Source organism: Paramacrobiotus metropolitanus, unplaced genomic scaffold (assembly GCF_019649055.1).
Source record: "Paramacrobiotus metropolitanus isolate TYO unplaced genomic scaffold, Prichtersi_v1.0 Parri_scaffold0000012, whole genome shotgun sequence".
Lineage (NCBI taxonomy): Eukaryota > Metazoa > Tardigrada > Eutardigrada > Parachela > Macrobiotidae > Paramacrobiotus > Paramacrobiotus metropolitanus.
The window spans coordinates 1548585-1574539 of NW_026570232.1; the positions used below are offsets into that span (position 1 = coordinate 1548585).

General features: G+C 40.9%; 3 protein-coding genes across 5 annotated transcripts; all 3 read left to right on the forward strand.

The window, feature by feature from the left end:
* The first annotated feature begins 1012 nt into the window (after positions 1–1012).
* Positions 1013–2034, forward strand: LOC129584031 (jerky protein homolog-like). Its single transcript, XM_055476119.1, has 3 exons — positions 1013–1228; positions 1306–1588; positions 1666–2034. Exons 1-3 carry the CDS (start codon positions 1083–1085, stop codon positions 1816–1818), a joined length of 582 nt encoding a protein of 193 aa, XP_055332094.1. The 5' UTR covers positions 1013–1082; the 3' UTR covers positions 1819–2034.
* A 2722-nt stretch (positions 2035–4756) lies between these two features.
* Positions 4757–7521, forward strand: LOC129583979 (vesicle transport through interaction with t-SNAREs homolog 1A-like). The gene is made up of 4 exons (XM_055476051.1): positions 4757–5617; positions 5720–5778; positions 5914–6024; positions 6866–7521. The coding sequence occupies exons 1-4, from the start codon at positions 5518–5520 to the stop codon at positions 7259–7261; spliced, it is 666 nt and encodes a 221-aa protein (XP_055332026.1). The 5' UTR covers positions 4757–5517; the 3' UTR covers positions 7262–7521.
* A 978-nt stretch (positions 7522–8499) lies between these two features.
* LOC129583822 (protein phosphatase 3 catalytic subunit alpha-like) lies at positions 8500–25753 on the forward strand. Of its 3 annotated transcripts, XM_055475800.1 has the most exons (10): positions 8500–9383; positions 9620–9823; positions 15595–15719; positions 22396–22653; positions 22943–23082; positions 23440–23612; positions 23677–23802; positions 23955–24108; positions 24449–24546; positions 24752–25753. In XM_055475800.1, exons 1-10 carry the CDS (start codon positions 9317–9319, stop codon positions 25090–25092), a joined length of 1686 nt encoding a protein of 561 aa, XP_055331775.1. In that variant the 5' UTR covers positions 8500–9316; the 3' UTR covers positions 25093–25753. The 3 variants fall into 3 exon arrangements, with proteins under 3 accessions (XP_055331775.1, XP_055331776.1, XP_055331778.1); XM_055475801.1 differs by lacking the exons at positions 8500–9383; positions 9620–9823 and adding an exon at positions 15185–15357; XM_055475803.1 differs by lacking the exons at positions 8500–9383; positions 9620–9823 and adding an exon at positions 15385–15496.
* The last annotated feature ends 202 nt before the right edge of the window (positions 25754–25955 follow it).

Consider the following 25955-nt stretch of genomic DNA (forward strand, 5'->3'; position numbering starts at 1 on the left):
CGGACGTTATCACGCGTCCTAAGGCTGGGCGCACGTATCCGCGTATGCGTGCATGTTATGCACACGTATGAAGACTTAGCGACTTTTTAAAACTGAAGCAATTCCAGTCCAAGTGAACTCGCATAGTTATGTGCCACAAGAAAATGAAAAAGCAATTACAACTGCTATTAGCTCTTGATATAATTAACAAAAGTAAACGTTTTTCCTAGTCTTGCAATATTATTAAAACAAACAGAATGCCACTGAAAAGCAATTCAATTCTTTTTATTCAGACAAATACATTCGGGTACCACAATCTCTGTTAAGCTCATCGTGGGTTTTTGCAAACTGCCTCAAGGCCACAAAATCTCAAGATAATATGATGTTCTTGGAATAATTTGAAAAAAAAATTTCAAGACGCAAGACCCATGGGTCGCGTTTAGTTCTAAAAAATCCAATAAGTTCTATACATGGCTGTTCTTTAACTGCAAGTCAACCTACAGGCCAAAATGTAGACATTTTAAACAAAGCGTACCGCATAGTTCATCTCATAGTGAACTATATAGTGGTGCCCAAAGTTTATCCCGCAGTAAACCCCACAGTGTATTCCTAGGTTCTTTGCACGTTTTCTCGTGCAAGTCAATCCGTAGTAAACAATACAAGAAGTTCCACGTAACATCTTAAATTTTTCATTTTATTTTGCAATATTTTTGTAGCAATATTTTTTGCAGAATTTTTTAAAACACTCCTTTCTTCAAAAAAGATTTATATTAAAGCAGTTTTAAAACAATGATGATTTATTCACAATCACTTCTGCCAGGTATTTGCACAACAACTGTAAGCAATTCGTAAACGCTATTATTAGGAACACTGGCAGGCATGTAAAATACTGTAATGACACAGGTTTAAGTAACACAAAAACAACCCGGTCTGATTACGCGCACCCCGGGCAGGCAGCTACATTCAAACTGGTTCACGAACAGCTGACTGATGTTTATTAAAAAATCGTTATTGCAAAATACTGGTGGTTTCACTGAATAGTTTTAATAAAACTTTCTTTGCAAAATTTTCTGGTGAAGCGTTGCATCCGCTTGGCGTTGGTGATGGAGAAAGCGCATCGCAGAATGTATGTCGACTGGGAAATTAAATATCACGTTAAAAGTTATCGGACCAGCAAGTTATCCCTTGGAGAGTTTTTTAGGAAGAAAAACATTCCTAACGCTTGTTTGAGCAGATGGATATCCAAAGAGTAAGTTCTAATTCGGTGCATTAAATTTAACAAAAATTTTTAAATTGTTCAAGCTTAAAAATCAAACTAAAAACTAGGGCTTCTGATGTAAAACGCCGTAAACGTGGTCCTGAAAAGCATGCACAATATCCCGAGTTGGAGTCACGCTTACGTCAGTGGGTCGATGATGAACGCCAGAAAGGCTATCCTGTTACTCGAAACGACCTACAAATTCAAGCGCTGGATATCGCGAAAGAACTTGCCTTGGGCGATTTTAAGGCGTCAAGGAGCTGGATTGCCAAGTTTATGTCTCGAGAAAACCTGTCCTCACGCGCCGTTACGCACACGTCACGAAAAGAAGAATTTTCAGAAAAAGATATTGTACGTCGTCTATGGTTTTTATTATTCTACACTTTTTGAAAGAAAAAAAATTGTGAAATTTTACCGTCGATTTGCAGGAAGATCAAGAAAGATTTTTTAATGAACTCGTTGAAATTGTGGATATCCAGGAAAGTCCGCCAAAAGATATTCTGAACTTCGACCAAACAAACGTCAAATACGTTCCTTCTAAAATAAGAACGATCAACGAAACTGGAGCGAAACAAGTTTAAGTCACGGCATCTGCAGAGAAAGAGGGCTTCACAATCAGTCTGACGATCTCTGGAAATGGAGAGAAACTGCCCGCAGTTATCGTTTTCAAAGGCAACCCAAAAACCGGAGTTCTGTCAGAAAGGATAATGAAGCAGTTGGTCACACTCGTAAATGTGCGAGTGATGAGCTCAAAGTCTTCTTGGTGGAATGAGCAGCTAGATCATAAATGGATCAGAGAAACGTTTGAAATTTCTGGATATCCTAAGATATTGGTGAGAGATCAGTTTTCCGTTCATAAAATGCAGTCTTCAGCCGACCTGCTTGAAGAGAGAAACATCCGCCAGGTCTTCATCCCTGTTGCCATGACCGGGTATTATCAGCCTCTAGACGTCGGTGTGAACAAGCCGTTCAAGCAGTACTATCAGGACGAGTACCACCGCTGGCGTAAACAGCACCACGAGACAACGAAATCAGGGTACCTGAGAAATCCTTCGCGGCAGGATATCCTTGACTTTGTTTCCGCTGCCTGAGAGAAAGTTAAGCCAGAAACAATTATAAATTCCTTCGCTGCCGCGAAAATTATCGAGAAGGCGGAGAGCATTGTGAACGACGAAAATATTCCCCCACCAGAAGAAACGTCGCCTAACGATAACAGTTTTCTCGACATGAGCTGCGAGCTAAATTTAGATGAGTCTGGTGACTTGGAATTCTGTGAAGAATAAATTGTGGCATTATGTTGCTGGATATCCAATAAACTCAACAGAAAGAATTTTTCAGTTCTGTCTAGGAATAGTAAATTAAGCGCCACAGTTGATGTACAGTATTTCTGAATTAATTTGAATAAATTTGAATTTTGAGCATCATGCAGTGAACCATTTTGAAAGTAGCTGCAGCCCCCGGGTGCCTGCATGCAGACCTAGGGTATTTTCGTGTTCCTTAAACCTGTGTCATTACAGTAAATTTCTTTGTTTTAGCGAAACTCCGGCATGTTTGTTCCGGTAGTTCCGTCAAAAAAATCGAATCTACAGCTATGCGCCTAGTCATAAAAGTACTTGATTTATGATGTTTTGTTACTGTTTTGATCCCAATAATAATTCAGAACTGTTTGCAGATATAAATTTCATTGAAGTTTGTGTTTATAAAAAATTATTTTGAATACTAAATGCAATAATTCAGCTGTTGTGAGGTCACTTATGTATTTATTTAACATTGCATATCACAGATCAAAAGTGCAAACGCGAGTCGGCAACTGCATTTAAACTTTAGTAGTTGTTTTGTTTGTAAAATTGCATAAGCGAGTATCCCTCTGAGGCTACAAAATATTGCAAAATAAAATAAAGAAAATTTGAGATGTTACGAGGAATATATTGTATTGTTTACTGCAGTTCGAATTGCACGCGAAAACGATACCCGAAGAACTCCGGAATACACTGTGGGGTTTACTGTTGGAAGAACTGTGCGGTTAACTGTGTGGTTTACTGCGGGATAAACTGTGGGATCAACTATGTAGTTTACTATGGGATAAACTATGCTGTACGCTGTGACTTAAATGTACTTATACACTTTGGCTTGTAGATTGCCTTGCCGTTAAAGAACAGCCATGTCTAGAATTTTTTGGAATTTGTAGAATAAGCGACCAATGGATCTTGCCTTTTGAAAGTTTTCTTAAAATTATTCCAAGAACGTGATATTATCCTGAGTTTTTATTATCTTGAGGCAGCTTGCAAAAACCCACGATGAGCTCGCAAAACTGTGGTACCCGAATGTATTTGTCTGATTATGAAGAATTGAATTAATTAATGTTCAGTGATATCCTGTTTGTTCTAGTAATGTTTCAGGACAAAGAAAACATGTTCACTTTTGGTAATTATATCATGAGCTAATAGCAGTTGTAATTGCTTTTATTGCATATAGCTGTGCGAGTTCACTTCTGGTGCCAGAATATTCTAGATTCCAGTTATGTTGTGAAAGCAGAATGAACTGGAATTACTTCAGTTTTAAAAAGTCGCTAAGTTAGAGATGGCAACGGCTTAGTCGAGGCCGGCTAAGCCGCGGCTTAGCCGGCTATTGGCCAGCCGGCTGACGGTTTTTGCAAGCCGTAGCCGACGTCAGGCCGGCTGCTTAAGCCGGCTGAGACTTCAGCCAGCCGCGGCTTAGCCGGCGGCCGACTCGGCTGAAGCGGCTTGAACGGCGGCATCGTTGTGCAATTTTTGGCGGTAAAGATGGCGCCACCGAGTCACTTTGCATTAGAGATGGCAACGGCTCAGCCGAAGCCGTTTGAGCCGCGGCTAAGCCGGCTTCGGCTGAGCCGGCTCGACACAAAATTGCAGCCGTAGCCGATGCTGGCCGAGCCGACTGAGCCGGCTCCGAGCCTTAGCCAGCCGCGAGCCAGCCGTGAGCCGATATCGGCTAACGGCTTGCGCATAGTATGGAAAAATTGGTTAAAAAGTTAAACTTTTGCTTTTTTAGCCCGTCGAAAGCCGATTTTGAGCTTAAAAATTCTGTATTCTTATTAGAAAGCACTCAATTTTTGTTTTAGAGATCGCATTCTCCATTAACAGGGACTCCAAACCAGTTTTTATGCTTAAAAAGAGCAAAACACATCGCTTTTTTTGAAAAAATACTTGCGTTTCTCCGCGCTAAAAAACTATCGGCTAAGCCGGCTCCGAGCCGGCTCGCGTTCAAAGCCGAGCCGTTAGAGCCGGCTCAGGGAGGTGAGCCGACACGTGCGAGCCGGCTCGCTGTTTTAGCCAGCCGCAGCCAGCCGATAAGCCATTAAGCCAGCCGTTGCCATCTCTACTTTGCATCACATTCTCTTCGGCTTGCGCCTAATTTCTGTCGCTTTCGCTCGTGATATTGTTAAACTCGGCCGTCATGATGCCATTTCAGTAGCAATGACGCCATTAACTATAAAAAATTAGGGAATCTCAACTCATTCAGACTCGGAATTCCCGAATAACCGCTGTTTTTTTGCTTCAAAAGTTTTCGAAAACCGTTTTTTCACAACATAGACGGAACAACTTCTAATTTTTTGTGATTTAACTGCACTTTGCAACGTTATTTCAAAAATTTTGCGAATTTTTTTTAAAGCGAAAATATAAGCGGCTTAGCCGGCTGGCGGCCGGCTAAGCCGGCTGGAAAATTTGGTCAGCCGCTCTAGCCGGCTGAGACTTCCAGCCGCGTTGAGTTAGCCGGCTAAGGGCTTCAGCCTCTACGCTAAGTCTTCATACGTGTGCATTGCATGCACGCATACGCGGATACGTGCGCTCAGCCTTAGGACGCGTGATGACGTCCGCTACAAGCAGGAGCCTTTTACATATAATTTTTTGGTGAGCTACGACCAGCAGGCAGCGACACGCTGTCTTGAAACTCGGAAAATATTTTTGTAGTTTCGAACTTTTTGGCTTTTGCTTTTATAAGTTTTATGATTATCCTTTTATTGTTATTATACTATTATGCGTAGTTAACTGATTGCTGTATGTTTTGTTTTTGTAGTGCGGTGAGTTTTATTGTGTCTGACAATCTCGCTTGTGTTTATAGTTGTGTACAAGTTGATTTAAGGTTCGTGTCATCGTGTGCGTACTGTAGTAAAATAATACTACTCGTAGTGATTTATGCAGAAACGAAAAGCGTTTGATCTTAATCTTGATCTGCTTTGTTCGACTGGGATTTATTAAATTTTGATATTGGGGAGTTTTCATGAATTCGCGACATTTCCAATGGCTGGCATCCCGCTTTTGAAGGATTTCGAGCAACAGTATGCTGCGATCACAGCAGAAATTATGCATAAACTCAGCGACACGCGTTACCAGTCTGGAGGTAAATACTGGAGCTTCGTTACTACTAACAAAGTTGCGATATTATTATAATATTATTCCATAAAATGCGAAATTCTAGGTTACTACTTTTTGGTTTTTGCAGGGGAAAGACGGTTAACGATAAGGGAAGTGGAACGATCGTTTGAAGAATGTCGCGAATTGGTAAGTTCTCGCGCGAATTTTCACATCGCCACTCTGAACGGTAGTCAGTTCTTTTCTTCGGTGTGCTGTTTATGTATTGATGTTATAAAACCTTTTTGTTGTCTTTTTTGTCTTCATGGTATTTTCGCCGTGTAGTTCGAGCAGATGGAACTGGAGATCCGTGCTTTGACGGGAGAGGAGAGGGCGAAACATCTGAATCGACTTCAGAGTTACAAGCAGCAAGTCAATACTTTACAGCAGGACTTGGTAAGCGATTCGTGCTGGATGTAATTTGCAGGTTGCTGCTATTTTGGCATTCTGTTTTGGCAGTTTTTCCCTGAAAATTTTTTAGTCCGGCCATGCGACATGCCATGTTTTGAAATTTACTTCTGTGCGTAAAAGTAACTTCTTTTATGTCCGTCAACAGACAGTAATGAAACGCTTAATAAAATACTAGTACTGTATATTATTAAGTATTACCTCTTATTTATTGTCTTTTTTGTGTAAATACTCTGTAGTCTGTACTTTTATCTGTTTTTGAAGAGAAATTGAAGTGATATTCGCACCAGCAGTACTGTAATTTTCAAGTAATAATTTGTTGATCTTTGTGTTTCTGTATCCTGGGCCTGCTGTTGTCGAGAATTTTTTTAACCGTTCCACGCATGTGTAACACGAATACTGGATGATATTTTGAATTTATTTTCAAGTTCTATTTTCTTTTGACTGTTTTTTTTTAACTTACAGAGTACTTGCTGTTGGACTTTTGAAAAATTATTTTTTCTCGAATATATTGCATTGCACATACAATCATTCGAATGCCGTTTGAAAAATGCGAATCAAATTAAATTTATTAACGTAAAAAAATTTCTTGTGATAACCATTTTGATACAGTATACTGAGTAAAGTACTGTATAAAGTAACAAGGAAATACGTAGGTGGTTTGTTCGCGACATAACAACTGCGAAAAGTGGAATAAAAGATTGCAAAATGCGTACTTAATACTAACTTACCTGAGTTACGGTGTTACCTCCCTCAATGATCTAAGTGTAATTTACCGGGAAGTTGGTTTTTTGCTTTCGCTGTTGTGAATGATTTTCCCTATTTGTAGAAAGAACTGAAGAATCCGAAGTTGGCCGACGCGCATTTTCAGGACGCCGTAGTGGACGTTAGCGACCAGCGCGCCCTCCTCCTGGAGCGAGTGCAGGACAGCAGCGACCATCTGGACCGTGCCACCCGTACTCTGGATCAGGGCTACCGCGTGGCCTTGGAGACCGAACAGATCGGCGCCAGCGTCCTCAACAACCTCAACACACAAAGGGAGACGCTGAATAAAGCCCGCTCCCGAATGAACGACATGGAAGAAGATCTGGGCCGAAGTTCTCGAATTTTGACGGTGATGATTCGGCGGGTGGTACAGAATCGAGTGCTGGTGGTCGGCATTGTGGCCGTATTGTTGATTATTATTGGAATTTGCGTGTACTTTGGTGTACGGGGTAGTTCCTAGACATCCTAGTCGTCAATCGTGGATTTTCTGTTTATGGGGACTTTGCATCAACGGGGTTTCATACCGGGGAAATGCTGATACGATGATCTCGATGATATTGTTTGACAGTTTTGTGTATTTTTAATTATGGCTTGCCTTCTATAAGCTGCAGTTTTTATGGATTTTGTTTTATATTGAAATTGAAATTTCACGCCTTTTTACTAGTGTTTAGTCAAATGCTTTGCATTAGTAAGTTATTTTATTTAAATAAATTATTTATTTAGTTCGTGGTCGCACTACTTACTAAAAATACTAGTGTACTCAGTTTGCAGTTCTTCACTGCGCCCGATACTCTGCAAAATTTTGCTCTCATCGTCCAGGGAGAGACGGGACGCCTATAAGAGAGACACGGTTAATAATTGGAAGCAGCAAGTACCGTTTGTTAGCGCAGTTTTTTATTCATCGTTACTTCTTTACAAGTGCCGCTTATTTTACATACTTTCGTATAGATAGAGTACATGTATATACAGTATTTGTCCAATTCTTTGCTTATTATTGAATATCGCTTTAAATACCGTTGGCTCACTTTGGCAGTATAAAGCCAACTACAGTATCTGTAAAGACGAAATGTGCCGTTGACCCGGGTTTACTGCGGTTACAGCGGTCACTGTGACGCAATTTGCGCCGGGAGCCATTTCGCACCGTCCATTGTCCAGATCTACTGAGAACATGTTTACTAACTTTGTTACCAGCACAACTAAGAATTCTTCGACTACTATATTGTGGAAATTTGAAAAATTTCTTACTCCGTTACGCATTGCCCTTTAGTGTCTTTAATTTACAGTTATTGCGAGTAATTTGCGACCGACCGGAAATCCCTGTCTAACGTACTGCCTCTCACCCGCACCGTGCAACGTACTTACAGTATCTCACTGGAACGTCCTTAGGAAATGTATGCAAAATGTAAATAACACAAAAACAGGCAAAATCCAGCCAAGAAAAAAAATCACGGATAATATTAATAAGAATTACTTAAAAATCATATAGAGTATTGCTGTAATTATGTACAGTTGTACAGATACAAATGCCTGTGCCAGATATGAGTAGGCTCAGTAGACAGTGCCAGCCCTCCCAATCAGCCGGCCGAGCAGCTGTCCGGCTTACCGCCTTGTGCCTCAGCACTTATGTTAATTTTGAATGGCAGCGGCGCCGCAGCAGCTGGTTTGTTAAAAACTGCACTCATTTGCAAACGTTAGCTGTTCAGTGTTCGGCAATCCGCAGTGCGGGTAGTGTTTTTTCTTTGCGGGGAAAGGCTGCTCATGCTTTGCTGGATAATGGATCTACATGCACATACATATTGAGTGGAAGCATCGCATTCCGTTTCCGATCACCTTGATTTGAATGCTAAACAAAAATCCATTGGATCCCAGTCTGTATGGTACACAAGTCACCAGTGAATAGAAGCGCGTTGGACGTTTTCTCCCTCTCCGTCTCTCTCTTAGTCTCGGCTGCTGTGTGGGAGCCAGAGGAATTTAATAATTGATCCCTTTTTGCCAGTGTATTGGAGGATACATATGCGATCCTGCTGCTCCTGTTGCGTTTGACATAACAAGTCACATAACATACGTATCAGACCAGACCAGGCTCGGCCCGCGGTGAACACGTTATTGGGGGTACGGCTCGGCTCGCGGTGGATGTAGGCAGTGTTGTTGGCTGCTGCAGCAGCGAACGGGAACGATTACGATTCTCGATCAGTACGAGCAGTGTGTGCTCTGCCTTTGGCTTCCCCATTCCTTGTGAATTGTTGATTTGCACATCGCACGGATCGGCTAGTCTGGTTACAGTGTGTAGTAGTGTTGCCTCAGTTTTATTCTCTAATTTATTGCTTCATTGAGTTTATCGGGTGGAAAGCAGAGAAAATGGGATGGACATGGACTGGATGATTTTCAACCTTTTTGCTCTTTGATTGCCACCGTTTGTTCTTGCAGCGCCTCCATCACAGTCGTCTTCGTCTTTTTATCCCGTGATCTTCCTCTAGTTGTATCTTCTTTATTACATTTACCGGTGACGAAAAGAATGGCGGCGAAAGACGCATCCAGCGCCTCGGCTACGCGGTTATCTACCACGGACCGTGTCATTAAAAGTAAGTCCCAATCCCAGGAAAATTCCAGGTGTTGTGCGCCTTAATTGCAGCTACGCACGTCGCTTCTCTGTACGGTGTATGCTGTAATGGTATGCCAGCAGGGTGAACACGTAATGTTCGCCTGGTTTTCTTTTGACCATATTAGCATGTTATGATATTATTTTTTTCTGGGCTTTCTTCCGCATTGATTCTGAAGCATTGGTGTGGTGTGTGACATTTTGGGTATTAATGTTCAGGCGTGGCCGAACCTCCAGCCCATCGATTGGGCATGAATGAAGTGTATGATAGTCGGACTAATCGCCCACGAGCCGAGGTGCTCAAACAGCATTTTATAATCGAAGGACGACTGGAGGAAAGTGTAGCCTTAAGGATTATCAATGAGGGCGCAGCACTGTTACGCTCTGAACCCACCATGATCGACATTGAAGCCCCTGTCACAGGTTCGTTCTTCGTGTGTGTTGGTGCGGCGGCGGCCGTCGCTGGTCGCATCGCCGCTCCTTGGAGGCATTGCGGAATTTCTTTTTTGGTTGGCTTAGATAATGTCAGTTGACATTCACAGCCTGTGCGCGAGACAGGATATTTTTATATGACCATGTGTTTATAGTCTTAGCATGCGTTGACTGCTGGAGATGGCGGTCTTAACAGCTTTGCCAATTTGAACATCATCGTTTTCACCGGCCTTTTGATTTTTCCCGTCAATGGGGGAGTTTTTAATAGGTCCAGTTTTATCGGTATTAATTATCATTTTTAATATTAATCACGGATTAATGATCTGGTGAAGTGAAAACAGAATTCGTAATCGGTCATCTTCGCCAAATTTTTCAATACGGTTTTTGATTTTTCCTGCAAATGCTTCGCATTATAAATGATAACGACTGTATTTTGTTTCCTTTCATTAAATTCATATATGCAAACCAGACAGATATTTCGAATTTTACATTCACTTTTTATTTATTCTAATAAGCATCGTGTTAATTATGATCAGTGCGTTTCATATAATTTAAGATTTTAGGTGTTTAGCATAGTTTTCTTGGCGTTAAATTAAAATCAGGAAAGCACCGGATAACGTACAACTGGTAAATTTGAGGTGCTCGGGAGAAACTCGATCTTTTTCATCGTATTATGCAAATAACAGTGATGACTATTGGTTTCCTGCGCATGGTTGTGGCGTTTTGTTATGAACAATACAGACGTTTATTGACGCTGAACTGATGGGGAAAAATGATACCCATCGTAAAAAAGTAGACATGAGGTATTCCTTTGACAAAATCGATTTTTATCCTAACGAGCGTCGAAGGACGCTCTTAGTTTTCTTCATGTGAAATATTATGTTGTCGGGTGTTTATTAGAATAATTGAAATTTATGGCGAGATGATTTCCATTACTAGAAGATATTTTAGAAGGATGAAAATTCGGAGCTTTTTCGCCGTATATTTTTTTCCTGCTCTCTGAATGATGAGAAGCATTGCTGTTTGCACAATCCATGAGAGGATGTGCTGCTCTAATGGACACTTCAAATGTGCAGGTAGAGAATGATCATTAAAATCGTTCAAGTCGTGCTACCAGCTCCAGGAAAGTTTTTCTGTTGTGTCGGTAATTGCGGAAGGGAAGGCATGCGACATGCGTAGCTACCACTGCGCATGAGGTATGTGCCAATTTGATGACAAGGAAAAAGAAAAAACTCATTAATTTACGGTGTGAGTAGGACGAGATCGTCTTCAGCGGATGTTTTTACCTGAATCGAACCTTTTACGATTGTCCCTTGCTCGTAGTTCAACCAGAAAGAACTGGACGATTACACACATTGTGAACGAGGAGGTTAGCTCTAATAGATCTAAAAGTAGCAAGCCTTTTTTGTCGAAAGTCGGCAGTGAACACACATACTGTGATGCGACAGTCTCGATCGCTGTTTGTTGTAGAACAACTCAGCATAATTATTAAGGAAATGCAGTAAACGATTTACAGGTAGTGCTAATTGTAATTTTTACGTGCTTTATAGTTTATGGTTTTTCTTGTTAAAAGTTCACTTTCTGTCTGACTGATAATTGACCTAAACCAGTCTAAATGATGTAGAATTCCGATGTTCTAACTTCTTTGCGAATTTTTCAATAGTTGTTTTGTGGAAGCTGTTTAGAATGTTAACGCTGGCGAAGAGTACGAGTGCTCTGCAAATGTAATGTTAAAAGGTTAGAATAACATTTGATTAATAGAATTCTTGTCTCTTGGGTTGGTTGGATGTTAAAAGTTTCGATTATTTATGTGTCGTCCATGCTTGGTGTGTGTTTTAATTTATACGACTGACATACCATTCCATTTTTGTGCAGACTTATGTCTGCCAGATTTGTGGACCGCATTCAAGATGTTGAATATTAGTCATCTTGCAGATAACGTTTTGCTTACTTGACAGAAACAAGTTCAGAAATCTTTTTGGCACCGTATTATAGCGGTAGCGTGATTAGTCGTTTCAAGTACGCAAATTGTAAAATTTGTACACTATATTTTACCGAACTGTAGTTAGCACTTCGCAGTCCCTGAGAAAATGAACGTAAAAGTACTCTAACTGTTGAACGTGAAGTTTGCACATCAGAGGAATGGAAATTGAAAAATAAAATTAGAAGCTTGTGAGCGAAGGATCTAAAAAACTGCTTTTCGGTTATAGGGCAGTTATAAACCATCGGTATATGTTTTAATTTACAAGCCTAAAAGTAACAAAGTAAGGTACGAATGGAAATGCAATATAGCGATAAGCGATCAAGCATTCGAAATTTCAAATTTGGCAGGTGGTGCTAAAATAATAAAATGATTTTTGTACAGCCAGCGGTGTATGAAATTAATGTTGATTTGGTTCTGCAGTATATGCCGAATTTTACTTGATTAATGAGCGTCAAATTGGTTGGGTGTTATGCAATGTGCTGACTGACAGTATCGCATGATGCCGAAGACTCGAAGGTGCTCGCAGCGGGTGTCACCGAAACACTTCTCATGGTGGGAAACAGGAATAATCATCGACAGTTTACCTTGTCTGGTGTTTGAATGACATTTTTCAATCTGTACCAGTGTGAAATGATCAAGTTATCATAAGGCTAAGGCATCTTCCTGCTCGCCCTAATTAACATCTCGGCAATTTTTGAAACGGGATTATCGTGTTCTGTAGGTTGATTTTCAAGAATTTAGAAAAAGTACAGAATCCTGAATAAATGGCATCATTCCATAAAGTGGCATTTAACTGAAAGGAAGTTTTCAGATTTTCCAAAATTGTTTTTTGTTCAAGCACATTGCAGTAACTGCCAGTGAGTAATTAACCGACTTCTATAATCTGTTAATTTTATAGTTTGTCCATTTTCAGTTTTCTGCTTGATAAGTTCATTAGTAAATGACCCCTATAAATTTTCTAAAGTGATTAACGAATACTTTATTTTTAAATACGGTAATGCCATATTGCTGTCATGCACGAATAAAGGCGTAGTTACTAGTTTGATTTCACTGTTTCCGCTTTATATTGGATTCTTTCAGCTATTTAAGTAATTCGGAAAGGAATGCTGTTGCTTGAAAGTGTCTCGGAACTGATGGCTTATTTTATGTTTTTGCTCTAATATGAGACTGGCAGAATGCGAATAACCGTTGTCTCCGGCATTCCGGAACCCGTGACAAAATAATTGCCATGCTTTTACACAAGAAAACCATAAGACGATGGATATTTTCCGCTGTATGAAGAATTTTCGATTACAGAATTTCTTGTTATCGACTTCCGTTAAAATTTATTTAAATTCCTTTGGGTCAGTGGCGGCTGTACGTGTATATATTATTTTAATCCCCACTTTGATAAATCCACAAATCAGAAGGGAAGAAGTGGCTGATACTATTCTGTATGCGTAAGGAATTCGTGGAATTAATTAATGGTAGCACAGCATGGATCGATATTCTGCCCGTTTCCCATCGCGGGTGGGGGCTCTTTCCCTGTTGCCCAGAATTATGCCGATCAGGCATAAGTTGTAAAGTTCATGAATTGGACGCGGTCTGTATGTGGATTATACGTATACTCACCGCGCATCCATCCTTTTCGATAATCGATTGGTGTTAGAAAGAGCGGCTTTTTTCTCGACCACAACTTCCCAGTGGAAAATCCGTGCCTGTGTTTGTGTTTGATAATGACGAAACAGTAGCTGCAGTGGAGCTGGGCAATTTAGGGATGATTAATTATTTATGGGGATAAAACTAGAGGGACTTTGGGTGTGTGTAGTAATGCACTCGAATAACGAGTGCGATTTGATAGCGCGAGCTGACTGTATTAGGAAAATGGAGGGCAGATGGTCGCATTTGCAGTTATGTAATTGTTATAAGATTCGGAAGTAGTTCTCAATGGAATAACTTAGAATTCTACAAGTCCCGAGGTAGTTCGTTTTGAAATATTTCCGATGCAGTGGCCTCTTCAAGGCCATAACGGTATCCGTTTTTTATTAGAAGCATTTTTATAAATTTTTTTAGGTTGTTAACTGACTATTTTTGTTGCGCCATATTACGGTTTCTTGCACTAACCTCATCTAAAAGCGTGAAGCCGGTATTAGTTTATATTTTATCAGCATAGTAAGTACTCTTTTTGAATTCTTAAATCTTAAAAAATCGATTTTTTGCGTAACAAAATTGGGCTCTCACTACGGTTCATTTTACTCATTTTTTACTAATTGCTCATATGACTGCATGTACCAATGAAAATCTTTTTTTCCTGTATTTCTTTTCGGTGTACACTATACAGTGTTTCATTATTCATACGTAAATACTAAGAATAAAGTCTAAAGCTGTGTTTTTAGTTTGAAGAGAAATGTTACTTTGTGATTAAATATGTCAAATGAAAAAGAAAAAAGAATGTGCGTTTTCAGTTACACGACCGGCATTTGCACACATAAGGTTGTAACACAAAATCGAGCAGCTGTAACACAAGAATTGAGAAGAAATTGTCGGAGCATCCGCTTTAATAACTTAGGCATTCGCTACGGTGATAGCGGTAGTCGTTTCCTTGATTTGTGGATTGAATATGACGCTAGCGAACCTAACTAAACTTGCCTGCACATGTATAAAAATACCGCTGGTAACTAACTGCTGGTGCTACGTATTCGATGAACTATGGAGTCGCCTGGAATTGACTGGGGATATTGATCCTGTTGAGCTGGTTGGACGCTACGCGTCTGAGGCTGTTATAATACAGTGGCGTCGGGAATTCAAGTGGAAGTGCTCCCTCTGTGTGTGTTTTATGCCCATTATTAGAGCGGAGGAGGAAAATGAGGAACATGTGGCGATAGATTTGTCTAGGCGATGGCTCTTGTCAATGGTTGTGCAGTGTGTATGCAACACTGACATAATAGTGGAAGAGGACGAGAGTCCCCAATAGGTGCGGGATGGATGATTTAGTTGGGCTGATTAAATGGGGAGCGTTTAAAAGTGGATTTCAGAGATCGGCGTTGAGCGGTGTTGACGAGATGATTAACAATAATTATGTACTCTTCTAAAGAAACTATTAGATATATTAGAGGTAGGGAAATAAGAAGGTTAACTGTAGTCTGTAGCGATATTTTAAAAACCAGAGTCGTAATGTACGGTCTGCCGACTGAAAGAAGATTTCTGATATTTTGCAATCACCGGTATACAACCCAGGCTGCTGATTTGCAGAAAATGAAAGACATGCTAAATTGCAGCATATCGCGCGTGAACTTGTAAAGTGCAGTAGGCTGTATGCACTTTAAGCGCAATGTACTGCATAAAGTGAGAAATTATTACGCCCACATTAATCGCCTATAAGCTTCACCACGTCCATTTTAATAATTAGGTTTTGAAAATTAATGGAGATTGAAGTTAAAGAGATAATAGTAGCTGAGAGTGAGTTTTGACGATTTTCTCTCAATTAGATGGCTGCAAATCAGAATTCCATATTTGTACAAGGGGGCATTGTGACGCTTTCATGGTTGAAATCGAGTTATGCGTAAGATCTTGTAAATTGTGCACTGAACTGTTCGCTGGAGCGCTTGGGTGCTTCCGGAATGGAAATGCTAACAGATATTACGTAATGTACTGGGATCCATGTGGATGAATTTCTCGATATTTGATTGTATTGGAAATCGGTGTGGAAGATACTGCGAGAATGATGAAAGCTATTGACGATTTGTTTTTGTCTACAGCGGAAGAATTACTGAATAACCATGGTTTGTTTTGCTTGCAGTGTGCGGGGACATACACGGACAATATTACGATTTGATGAAGCTATTTGAAGTTGGAGGTGATCCAGCCAGTACCAAATACCTTTTCCTTGGTGATTACGTCGACCGTGGTTACTTCAGTATTGAGGTAATTCCTTATTCAATATATTGTTAACGTTTTTAAAAGTAAAATATATTATAATTTGGTAGTCCTTCGTACAACAATTCACAGCGAATGAAATGACATGTATGCCCGGATTTACTGTGAATTCGTGCTAAAACCATGTATCTGGCGTTACTTGTACCTAAAATTTTTCGGAATGTGTTATTCGTAACCTGGTTTTTCTTTCGTGCGAGAAACCAGTGACGAATTGTGTGGTTGCGGTGGTAATCGTCATTCTAGCCGGTTGACTGAAGGATGGATGCTTCCGTTTATGATTATGATTGTTTAGTCAGATATCCTCTGTGACATGAACGGCCGGATCAGCCGATATGAGGTGATACATCCGACGATTGAACATGTGACTGTTAAATATGATATTATGTGCTCTTGCCCCCGTGTGATGTAAATGGACGTTTACAGAATGCGGGATATTTGTGGCGGTTATGGGTGCAAAATGGACGATTAGTGATCTCTTTGTGACTGCGGTCTCCTTTTCACAAAGTGTTGGCTTCAAATGGAAAACGCTTGAATGGCTTGAGGATAACTAGGGAAGGGAACCCTTCCCGTGCTTTTGTGAAAAATTTCGGTTTTTCCCGGTTGAACTGATTGTTTAATAATCGTCTGGTTGCTGTCAATATTAATGTTTCGTGAAAACGTTTGATTTAATTTTTTTCTCATGTTGTTAATTTTTCGGAGTATGGTAATTTTTGCTTTCAGTAGAAAATAAGTGAGGTGAGGAGACTGGTGATGAGAGTCGTTAATTATGAAAAGTAGTGAGACCTGGGAAGTGAGAACGAGACACCTAATGGTCTGGTCTTTGGCATTGCAAAGTCTCAAATAAGTCTGCCGGGTTTTAGTAAGGATATGGTTGCGCGGCATGCCCCTCCAGGGACAGTCCATGGATATTACGAGTGAAATTTTTGACAAAGGGGAAAAATCCTGCTGGCGAATTGTTGGTGGCTTGTTTCTGTTCTGCGATTGGAACAAACTCGCCCATTGAAATGCTTAGAATGCCGCTTGTCGTGGTTGGCTGACTTAATAATGCTGGTACTTGAGGGACTCGTTGGGCAGCGGGAATGGTCTCTGGTGTATTGGCAGCACATGTGGTGGGAAGGGGTGGTGGTGGTGGTGTGTGTATATGTGTGCGCGACAAGCGAAATGTATTGCGAAATGAAAGTGCATGTGTGGATACATGTGACGGTTTTTCGCTGGAATTATGAAGTACAAGCATTACAAAACGTGGGTGGGAATCGGAGCGTAGGGGGTCTCTGTACCGGAAGGACTTCGGAGCAAGATATTTTTTTGTAAATGATCTCCCAACTATTCCGAAAGGCACGTGCGCCTTTAAAACTTTGTATTTCACCGTATTTGCAACGACACGAACGTTATAACATGCTGGCTTTTGGACAGTACGTGTTTTATAGTAACAATAAATTGACTAAACGTATATTGTCCAGAATCACAGTTAAAATAATCACAGTATTTGTGTTGTCAGTCTTTAAAAATGCAGTACGATTTAAGTTGACTTATTTACGTGAATGAATTCGTGTGGTTATTTTTGCTCTATCATTTTCACCACGGAAATTATGGATTAATGTAATAATGCCTTTGGGAATTTTCGTGTGTGTAATGTGCGAGTATATATAGCTAAAGAAAGAACTTCCGGGAAAGATGTGCTGGACTTTGAGACATTGCATTTTAAAAATAGTTACATTCTCACAGTAGTGCAAATTCGTTTAAACGGTAATGCCGAGATTATGAAAACGGCGTCATTGTTGATTTGACGGGGTTATTATGCCCTGTTAAAGGGCGGCTTATGATTCGGGAAAACGTGAAGGGGTCTTTCCGCGTGCGTACAGGAAGACTCCTCGATGTATGTAAACGGGCGGACACTAATGGGGTCGGATTTATGAAGGCGCTAATAGAGTGCGAATGGCTATTTATATCCCCTTCCGTGGTTGTTTTTGGAAGTACGCGAATTTATGTGTAATTTGTTGGCAGTGTGGTGAATGATTCTCTTTCGTAATGGCAATTTGCACTTGAATATTGTTATGCCTAAAGGACAGGGATAAAAATACCGATTTATGCAGCATAACGGGACAGACATGCGTTACTGTGAAATTCATCGTTTTTCGTTGTTTTTTATGGTTTGATTGTTCTTGTATGTTTTTAAAATTGGATTATTAGATGACTTGTAAATCACCTTGTTCACTGTTCAGTATTTCACCGATGCACATACATACTAGAGTAGTAAAGAGCATTCACTCTTTTTGCAGATTTTTAATTGGTCCGCTTAAACGAAATAATTCATTTGGAACTAAAGCGAAATTTGTGGGGCACAGTAACAGAAACCAGAATTTGATTTATCGTTAAAAAACGACAATTTATGGTTGTTGAGAAGGTAAAATGCAGACTATACAATGTATGGGTATCGAAGAAATCAACATCGTTAAAGGACATGTTGTGCTAGAAAAGTTACGAGTCCCGTTTAGGTTTGGCCATTGCGAATGCAGTGACTGGTGCAGTACTCCTAATAAATTTTGATTGTTGTCAGTGCATGCGTGTGATTGGAATTTGTTTGAGATCGCTCCATGGGTTTTCGTTACATGGGCGTTTTACCACCGGAACAAGCGACTGGTCATGTTTACCGTTGCCTGGATTGGACTGGAGCATATCTTTGACATGCAGCATTTTGGCGTTGTTACATCGCGCGCATCCCACGGCTTGTTCTCTTTGATGGCAAAGGATAGTTTGATTACATGTCAGATCAATACAGCAGGTGCGCTGGGGGAACTTTATGCTAGCCAGGTCTCGCGTTGATGCGATATCCGATCGATCAAAGGGGACTTTTTCGGGATGGAAGAGCGGACTTTTGTGTGATCAGGTTGTCTGTGGGGTAAAAACGACGAAATCAGGCTTCGGCGTTGGTTTGTGCAGCGGCGCCCTTAGTAGCGGTACACGAGTGGCAGTGAATCAAAGAACAAAAATGGACGTATCATCATTTCCTGTAGTTTTATAGAAATAATGATACAAAGCTTATTTTTAAAAACTCTGCGATATTGTACAGTGTTCAGCAGTTGTACAAATTATTCACTCTTAAGCTTTTTGAAGTATCTTTTTGTGCCAGCGTTTCCGGTTCTCTTTTGGTCAATTTTCGAATTTCTGCTCACAGTTACTCGTGAAAATTTTGTTCGGGTAAATTCTAAGTACCGTTTATCTTTATGATTTTGAAATCTGTTTGTTTTATATGTACTATTTTTTAATACTGTTTATCGTATTTTTTGATGCTGTAAAGTTATATAAATGAATAAGTAATTAACCGAGTGCTCAGTGTGCGGGTGAATTCTGCTAGTTTGTTATTAAATTTGGAATTACGAAAAAACTCAGAATACGCAGTCTCCCTGGTGCTAGCGAGGAAGTGATGTCTGAAATTGGCGCGGCTGCTGTTGGTGAGAGCATAGGCGGGGGTTTTATTTTTGTATACCGTATGCACATTGGCAGGGTAAAGAAGTACAACGATAATGATAGTCAATCACGCGAAGCTGGATCTGCTGGAAAACGCGTCGGACATGAGTCGGATGATGATGATAGTATGCCTGCAACTGCTCCTGTGTATACAGTGGGCCTTGTGAGTTAATTTAGCGGCGGAGAAGCGAGAGAGCTCAAGCTGTTGTGACATGATCCAGTCCCTGGGTCCATGACACCACTTTGCCAAGTGCGAACATACTTGTCCGCGTGTGCATTTAGCCAAATGAGACCTTGATCTTTCGTGATCAGTTCGCAGAACGCCGGTTGGCATGACTATGGAGGGAAGGAAAATTGGTCACATTATTGAATAAAATATTCTAATCAGTGATTTAGTCTCCAAAATAATGCACAGCCCACTTCTCGAAAATTATTTTGAAAAATATTTTTGCGGTGGCTCCTATAATTTCTTCAGCTTGTGAAATTAAGCGTTTTTGACATTTTGACCGTATTCGTATTTAAATAGATATTTCGGCTGTATGTTCGTTTTATTATCTCTTCCAAGATTACTTTTGTATTGGTCGGGAATTCGGCTAAAATGATTTTCTTACAACACTCGCTGAGAGAGATTTTGGAAAACCAAATCGATACATATTTTGAAGTGCCCTTTTTGTGTTTCATTGTTTTGAAAACATTTGGTGTTCATTGCTTTCGTTTCTTTGCTTTGTGTGGATGTGGAATAGAAATATGTGGCTCGCTTTGCTGCATAAAGCAGGTAGAGGATGGAATCTTGGATTTCTGAAGCACTATGTTATGCTCATTGTCAGTAATTTTCGGCATCGGCATGCCGATCGGTCTCAGACGACTGAAAGCGACTCCGAGACGGGAGCGTCTCTGAGGGTCTTCATTTGGGGTTTTGGCATTCGCAAATGGAACGAAGTTGCGCTACTGCTATTACGAGAAATTCGATCTATCATGTTCCCAGTAATCATCGATTGTCTTATCCATGACGCGCGCCAACCAGGGCGTGCGTTTTATAAGGGATCATAAATGATACATCCTGATGGGCTGGTCTGCTTTTTAACAATTCTTTTTCGACTTCTAAAAAAGTAACTGAATGACTTAAGGCATGATACAAAATTACGAACCTCGTGGAATGTTAAAGCAAAAGGGCGCTTGGAAGTTCATCAATACACATGCAAAAGGTCACGTGAAAATTATGACGAAATGTAGCAATAGTTAGATGTTCATTTTCATTTGGAAAACGACGATTTGCTTCGTTTTTTCTCCCAAGTACGATAGTATACGCGTTAGTGGTTCGCTTTAGTTGTAGACCACGCGTTACGAGTGCCGGTACATGCGCTGAGGATGAACGTGATCTTTGTGAAATTTGCTTCAATCATTACCGGAAGTATGAGAATCACGCATTTGTTTATTATTGTAAAACCGTTGACGCAGCTGCTGACGAAAGACACGGACTCTCTCGGATCATCGGAAGTGGCTGGTACCGGTTTCTCTGTCGTTGGTGGGGCAGATTTGTTATTGTACCAGGTGTATCCCGTCTATAGCGGTTTTCATTGATTTTCGGATAGAAAAATCCGAAATATCTTTCGGTTTTGTGTGTCTCACCATTGCAGCTTCCTATCATTATTACCAAAAATAAACCGACTTACAGTTCGTGAGAGCAGAATGTCCTGAACAATGCTGATATCAGTGTATAAATTGAAGAACTAATTATGATGACGCGTGCACGGTAGTAGTATACTATTTAACTAACTATGATCCGAAACCATCGGGACTTACAGTAGCTTACCATTAGCAGTGACGTGGTAATGTGGTATCAGAAACTACGTAACTAACTGGCAAATATGAAATGCCGTTGAATGATGTAGTAAATTCATGTTTATTAGGGTAATGATATTCTTTTACTGTAATAGCAGTCAAATTCGGAGACGTTTCAAAAAGCGACGAGAAAGCATTGTAGGCGACTGAAGCAGGCGGGGATAATTAATTGTGACAGGAAAAATCGGTTTGAAAAGAGTATTGATTGCCGTACTGGGGCGCTGAAATTTGTGCCACATACTTCCTGTTGATTATAAACGGTTTAACAGTGGTACAGTGTGCATGGGGAAATGGGGAAATTTCAGCGGAAGCGGGTCGGACACTGCCGGTCGTTGCGTACGCCGTCGTCGCCGTGCCGCCGCGAACAACGGAAGGAAATTGATTGTCTTTTGTGCTATGTGTGTATACGCAATGATCCGGTGCTGGGATGGTGTGTATGTGATGCTGCATAATCAGGCTGGAATACAATTAATGGGTATGTTCCCGTCCAGAAGCTGTGCACTGTCGCCACTGCAGCGGCGAGTGGTGGGATAAATAAATGGGGACCTACATGATGAGTGGGGAGATTAAGGTGCTTGAGGGAATATTTGTTGGGCTGGGGATAAAAATGCCTCGCTGGATTTATCGATTATAAGGTGGATGGTGCGGCCGGAAGCGTCTCGTACTGGGAAGCATTTCAGGCCGTTTGGCTGTACGATGGTGTGTAAACTCGGGCTGGGTTACGTAAGGGTTTAGCGGAAATCTGCAGTGTGATGTTTTTCTTTGCAGATGCGCCGGTAGGGCATGTGTTTGCTCAATTTCATGTTGCCTTAATAAGGAGCAGATAATTTAAAGGTGGCGGCATAATTAGGGTTTTTTTTGGTTGATATCTGGTAGAAAGTTAGCTGACAGTCGTTATTATTATTATTTGATTAGGATTTTCGGAAGCGCTCGTATTGATACACACATGTATAAACCGGAAACAAAAAAAATCAGTTTCTCGTAGCTTTACGTTTATGATACTTAACTCTTTTGAAAGCATGCGGCAGAAGCATGTACAAATAAGTAGATGCGTAGTGTAGGGTATGCATACAGTCTGCAGATATGCATATAGATATAAGTACGAGCATATATAAAAACTGCTACGATCCGTATTTTTTGTGAGAGATATTAATTCAATATACAGTATGATGTGAAGTCCATTTTAAGAACAGAAAATGGTTGCCTATCTGGGCTTCCTTTTGAGTAGTTTTGAGATGTGACATGGTTGTATACATTCTGCTTTAACCGTTTTTTTTTTGTTTGAAGCCCTTAATTGGATTATTGCCTGAGAAATTACCGCGTATCTTGTAATTGAAGAACATTTTCTTTGCAGTGCGTTTTATATTTGTGGTCGTTGAAGTTAACGTACCCGGAGACGTTGTTTCTGCTACGCGGCAACCACGAGTGTCGCCACCTGACGGAATATTTTACATTCAAGCAGGAGTGCAAAATGAAGTACTCCGAGAAGGTGTACGACGCCTGTATGGAAGCCTTCGATTGTCTACCATTAGCTGCGCTGATGAACCAGCAGTTCCTCTGCGTCCATGGTGGACTGTCTCCCGAAGTGCACTCCTTGGACGATATCAGAAGGGTCAGCACGATTCACGAAATGCATAGCTATTTAGCGCACTAGAATTTAACAGAGCTGCTGTTTTTTCGAAAAACAAAATTTAATTTAATAGTTTTCCATCTGTGGAAATCTCAGTTGTAATTATGGGAATACCCTGCAGTTAATGTTTATCTCGTCGAATATTAATTTCCGTTTGCATTTTGACAGCACGATCATTACTATTTTGATAGCCGTTGAAAGAAAGTCGTATGTCGAAAAATGTGTCAATGTGATGGTTATCGTAAGAAGATTTTACGGTGTGTTTTTATAGCTGGATCGTTTCAAGGAGCCTCCGGCTTTTGGGCCCATGTGTGATCTTTTATGGTCGGATCCTGTTGAGGATTTCGGCTCGGAACGCAATCAGGAACACTTTAGTCATAACACAACCCGTGGTTGTTCATATTTTTATAGGTAGCGTACTTCTTATTTGATTGGGATGCGTAAAATGCAGATTAGGTTTTTTGTTCCTTCATTCTCGGCTTTGTGCTGCTGAACTGAGCTGTAGTCACGTGGCCAGTGCAGATATCCACGAGAGTGCGATGTTCATTCCATTGCTTTATTGTTAATTTTAATTGGTCTGTAAAATTTGTTTCTTTGAAAAATTTTCTTCGGTAATAAATTTTGCTGCAGCGCACTGCTTTTTCCTTTTTAAACATTACATTTTTGAAAGTTACTTTTTGTTACTTTTTAAACATTACATTAACATTTTTTAAAGTTTCTGGATCAGATTTACTTGGACTCATTGTATACGAACGTATTCTTTGGCAGTTACGCGGCATGTTGTGATTTTCTGCATCACAACAAGCTGTTGTCCATTATCCGCGCCCATGAAGCCCAGGATGCCGGTTATCGTATGTACAAGAAAAGCCAAAACACTGGATTCCCTTCACTGATTACCATTTTTTCGGCTCCGAATTATTTGGATGTTTACAATAATAAAGGTGCGTCCCGAGTTGTCCCTGTTATCTGATGGATGCCAATAAAAAGATTGTCTTTTATTTTCAGCGGCGATATTGAAATACGAAAATAATGTAATGAATATTCGTCAGTTCAACTGCTCACCGCATCCATACTGGCTACCAAATTTCATGGATGTCTTTACGTGGTCGCTGCCTTTTGTTGGCGAAAAAGGTAAAATTTCATTTCAGGTTTTGTTTGTGCGTAATTACCAGAAGACAAAATATGTTTTACTCGCGGTTTTAAATAGAAATAGGAGATTGCTTTAGTGGATTGCTGAAATAAATAAAAGCGAATCGTGAGTGACGGAAATTTGTTTTTTGCAGTGACGGAAATGCTTGTTGCATTGTTGAATATTTGCTCGGACGATGAACTGGCGGATGAACAGGAGACCGCCGAAGGTCCGAGTGTCCGGAAAGAAGTCATCAAAAACAAGATACGAGCCATTGGCAAGATGGCCAGGGTTTTCACCGTTTTAAGGTAGCATATTACGTTCGTTGGTTTATGACGATTTTGCTTTATGTTCGTAGAAATATGGAAAAGTCGGCGTCAGCTGTGCTGGCGCGTAGTCAAATAATTAGCATGGGCATTAGATTTAAGCAGAAATAGACTTCCGTTTATTACAGTAATTCTTCTTATTGTATACAAAACTGGTACAATGTCGCTACTTGCTAGTTTATCCTGCTGTGCTTCAGAAATACCTGTATAATATCTGTATTCGTACCTGTGTGATGTTAAAAAGATTGATGGCGGTCCTATTATTGGCAGATACTGCATAGCGAATGCGAATTTCGTTGATGATGTGTGGTCTGATTTGCAGAGAGGAGAGCGAAAGCGTCCTGCAGTTGAAAGGTCTAACACCAACCGGATCGTTGCCACTGGGAGTGTTGTCCGGTGGAAAGGATACTCTTAAAACAGGTAAGCCATCCCATCGACTTCGAAATGCTTTTTATGTTTAAAGTTATCTTTAGTGAAAGTACAGTAAATAATGCTTTTGACATTGTCTTTATGTGCGCAAACTTTACAAACTGAAAAGATTATTAAATGGTCGGCAAGTTGCGGTAGATTAACAAGAATCAGCTTATACTGGCACCGTTTACATACTGACTAAGTTACTGTGCAGTGCTGACGGACTATTCGGCCGGCAACGACATCAAGACGTTCGACCAAGCGAAAGCCCTGGACAAGATCAATGAGCGGATCCCGCCGGCCCGTCGGCTGCCCGCTGGGGCCGGCGACGCCGTGGCCGTCAATCACGCCGTGGCGGCCAGTACGCCGGTGGGCGTGGGCAATCCGCTGACCAATCCCAGTCTGAGTCGTTCCTCGTCGGCCAGCAGCGGCAGTTCGGCAGCCGCCAGCGCCGGCCAGAGCACTAACCCGTCCATGCCCGCGGCGGTGGCGGTCAATGTCACCGGGCCGCCGCCGTCGTCGGGCAACGGACCCCTCTCGTCGTCCAAAAAGTAGAAACACGCGACGCTTTCATCAAACTCGACGCGCGCGCGCAATCCCGGATGAAGAGAAAGATGTGTTGCGTGGTGCTGCGAGATTATAGTTCTATTATTTTACACAAAACGGGAGCGCTTCTCCTCTTTTTTTTTGCTGGCGGTGGTGCGTGGAGGGGCGGAGTGGATGCGGGGGAGTGTTTTGTGGCGCTGGACATGGAGAGATAAGATGTACCTCTACAATTGTGTTTGGATGATGTTTTTTTCTTGGTGTATTTATTGTAGATTATGCTCTCCGGTAAATGCGCGGGGGGAGATTTTAGTCGGATGTTTTCTCTTTTCGTTCGTTCGTTCGTTGGTGTGTTTTTAGGTCCCCAGTGGAATGTGTTTATTTATAGCTTTTTACGAAATGTAACACTTGTCTCTCTCGTGTTCCGGGGGGTTGTAGGTTCCTCTTTCTGGCAGTTTTGGATGGTTTCTGGTTTTGTCTATCTCTCTCTGTTTTTTTTCGCGGCTAGTTTAAATCTTTTAACACGAAGAGTATACGCTACTTTTACAAACTGGTGTTGATTCTTTTTCGTCCGGAATCTGTAACTAGTAGTTATATCCCCGTGAGAAATTATCCGATGCGGTTGCTGCAGTTCTGGTGCTTTTTATCGATGATAAAGAAAACTTTCCGTTGACTTTTCCGACGTTCGGCTTTTGTACAGAGTACTACAAACTAAAGTAGTATCTGCGGGTTGCCCAAGCACCTAGACTAAATCCGAAAAAATACTGTGTTATAAAAGCACTGCACTTTTTCGCGTGTTACGTTTGAAGCATAAATAAATTTCTTTTGTTCCACAAAGATGAAAATCATGAAACGCAGATCATTTGATGCTGAAG

What these genes read in the sequence shown, in the direction of transcription:
- LOC129584031 (XM_055476119.1), top strand. Translation starts at nt 1,083, where the DNA reads ATGGAGAAAGCGCATCGCAGAATGTATGTCGACTGGGAAATTAAATAT. An exon ending in AGCAGATGGATATCCAAAGA is followed by an intron (nt 1,229 to 1,305) that starts GTAAGTTCTAAT and finishes ACTAAAAACTAG; the next exon opens with GGCTTCTGATGTAAAACGCC. An exon ending in AATTTTCAGAAAAAGATATT is followed by an intron (nt 1,589 to 1,665) that starts GTACGTCGTCTA and finishes GTCGATTTGCAG; the next exon opens with GAAGATCAAGAAAGATTTTT.
- LOC129583979 (XM_055476051.1), top strand. Translation starts at nt 5,518, where the DNA reads ATGGCTGGCATCCCGCTTTTGAAGGATTTCGAGCAACAGTATGCTGCG. An exon ending in TTGAAGAATGTCGCGAATTG is followed by an intron (nt 5,779 to 5,913) that starts GTAAGTTCTCGC and finishes TTCGCCGTGTAG; the next exon opens with TTCGAGCAGATGGAACTGGA. An exon ending in ATACTTTACAGCAGGACTTG is followed by an intron (nt 6,025 to 6,865) that starts GTAAGCGATTCG and finishes CCCTATTTGTAG; the next exon opens with AAAGAACTGAAGAATCCGAA.
- LOC129583822 (XM_055475800.1), top strand. Translation starts at nt 9,317, where the DNA reads ATGGCGGCGAAAGACGCATCCAGCGCCTCGGCTACGCGGTTATCTACC. An exon ending in CCTTGGACGATATCAGAAGG is followed by an intron (nt 22,654 to 22,942) that starts GTCAGCACGATT and finishes GTGTTTTTATAG; the next exon opens with CTGGATCGTTTCAAGGAGCC. An exon ending in GCCTTTTGTTGGCGAAAAAG is followed by an intron (nt 23,803 to 23,954) that starts GTAAAATTTCAT and finishes TGTTTTTTGCAG; the next exon opens with TGACGGAAATGCTTGTTGCA.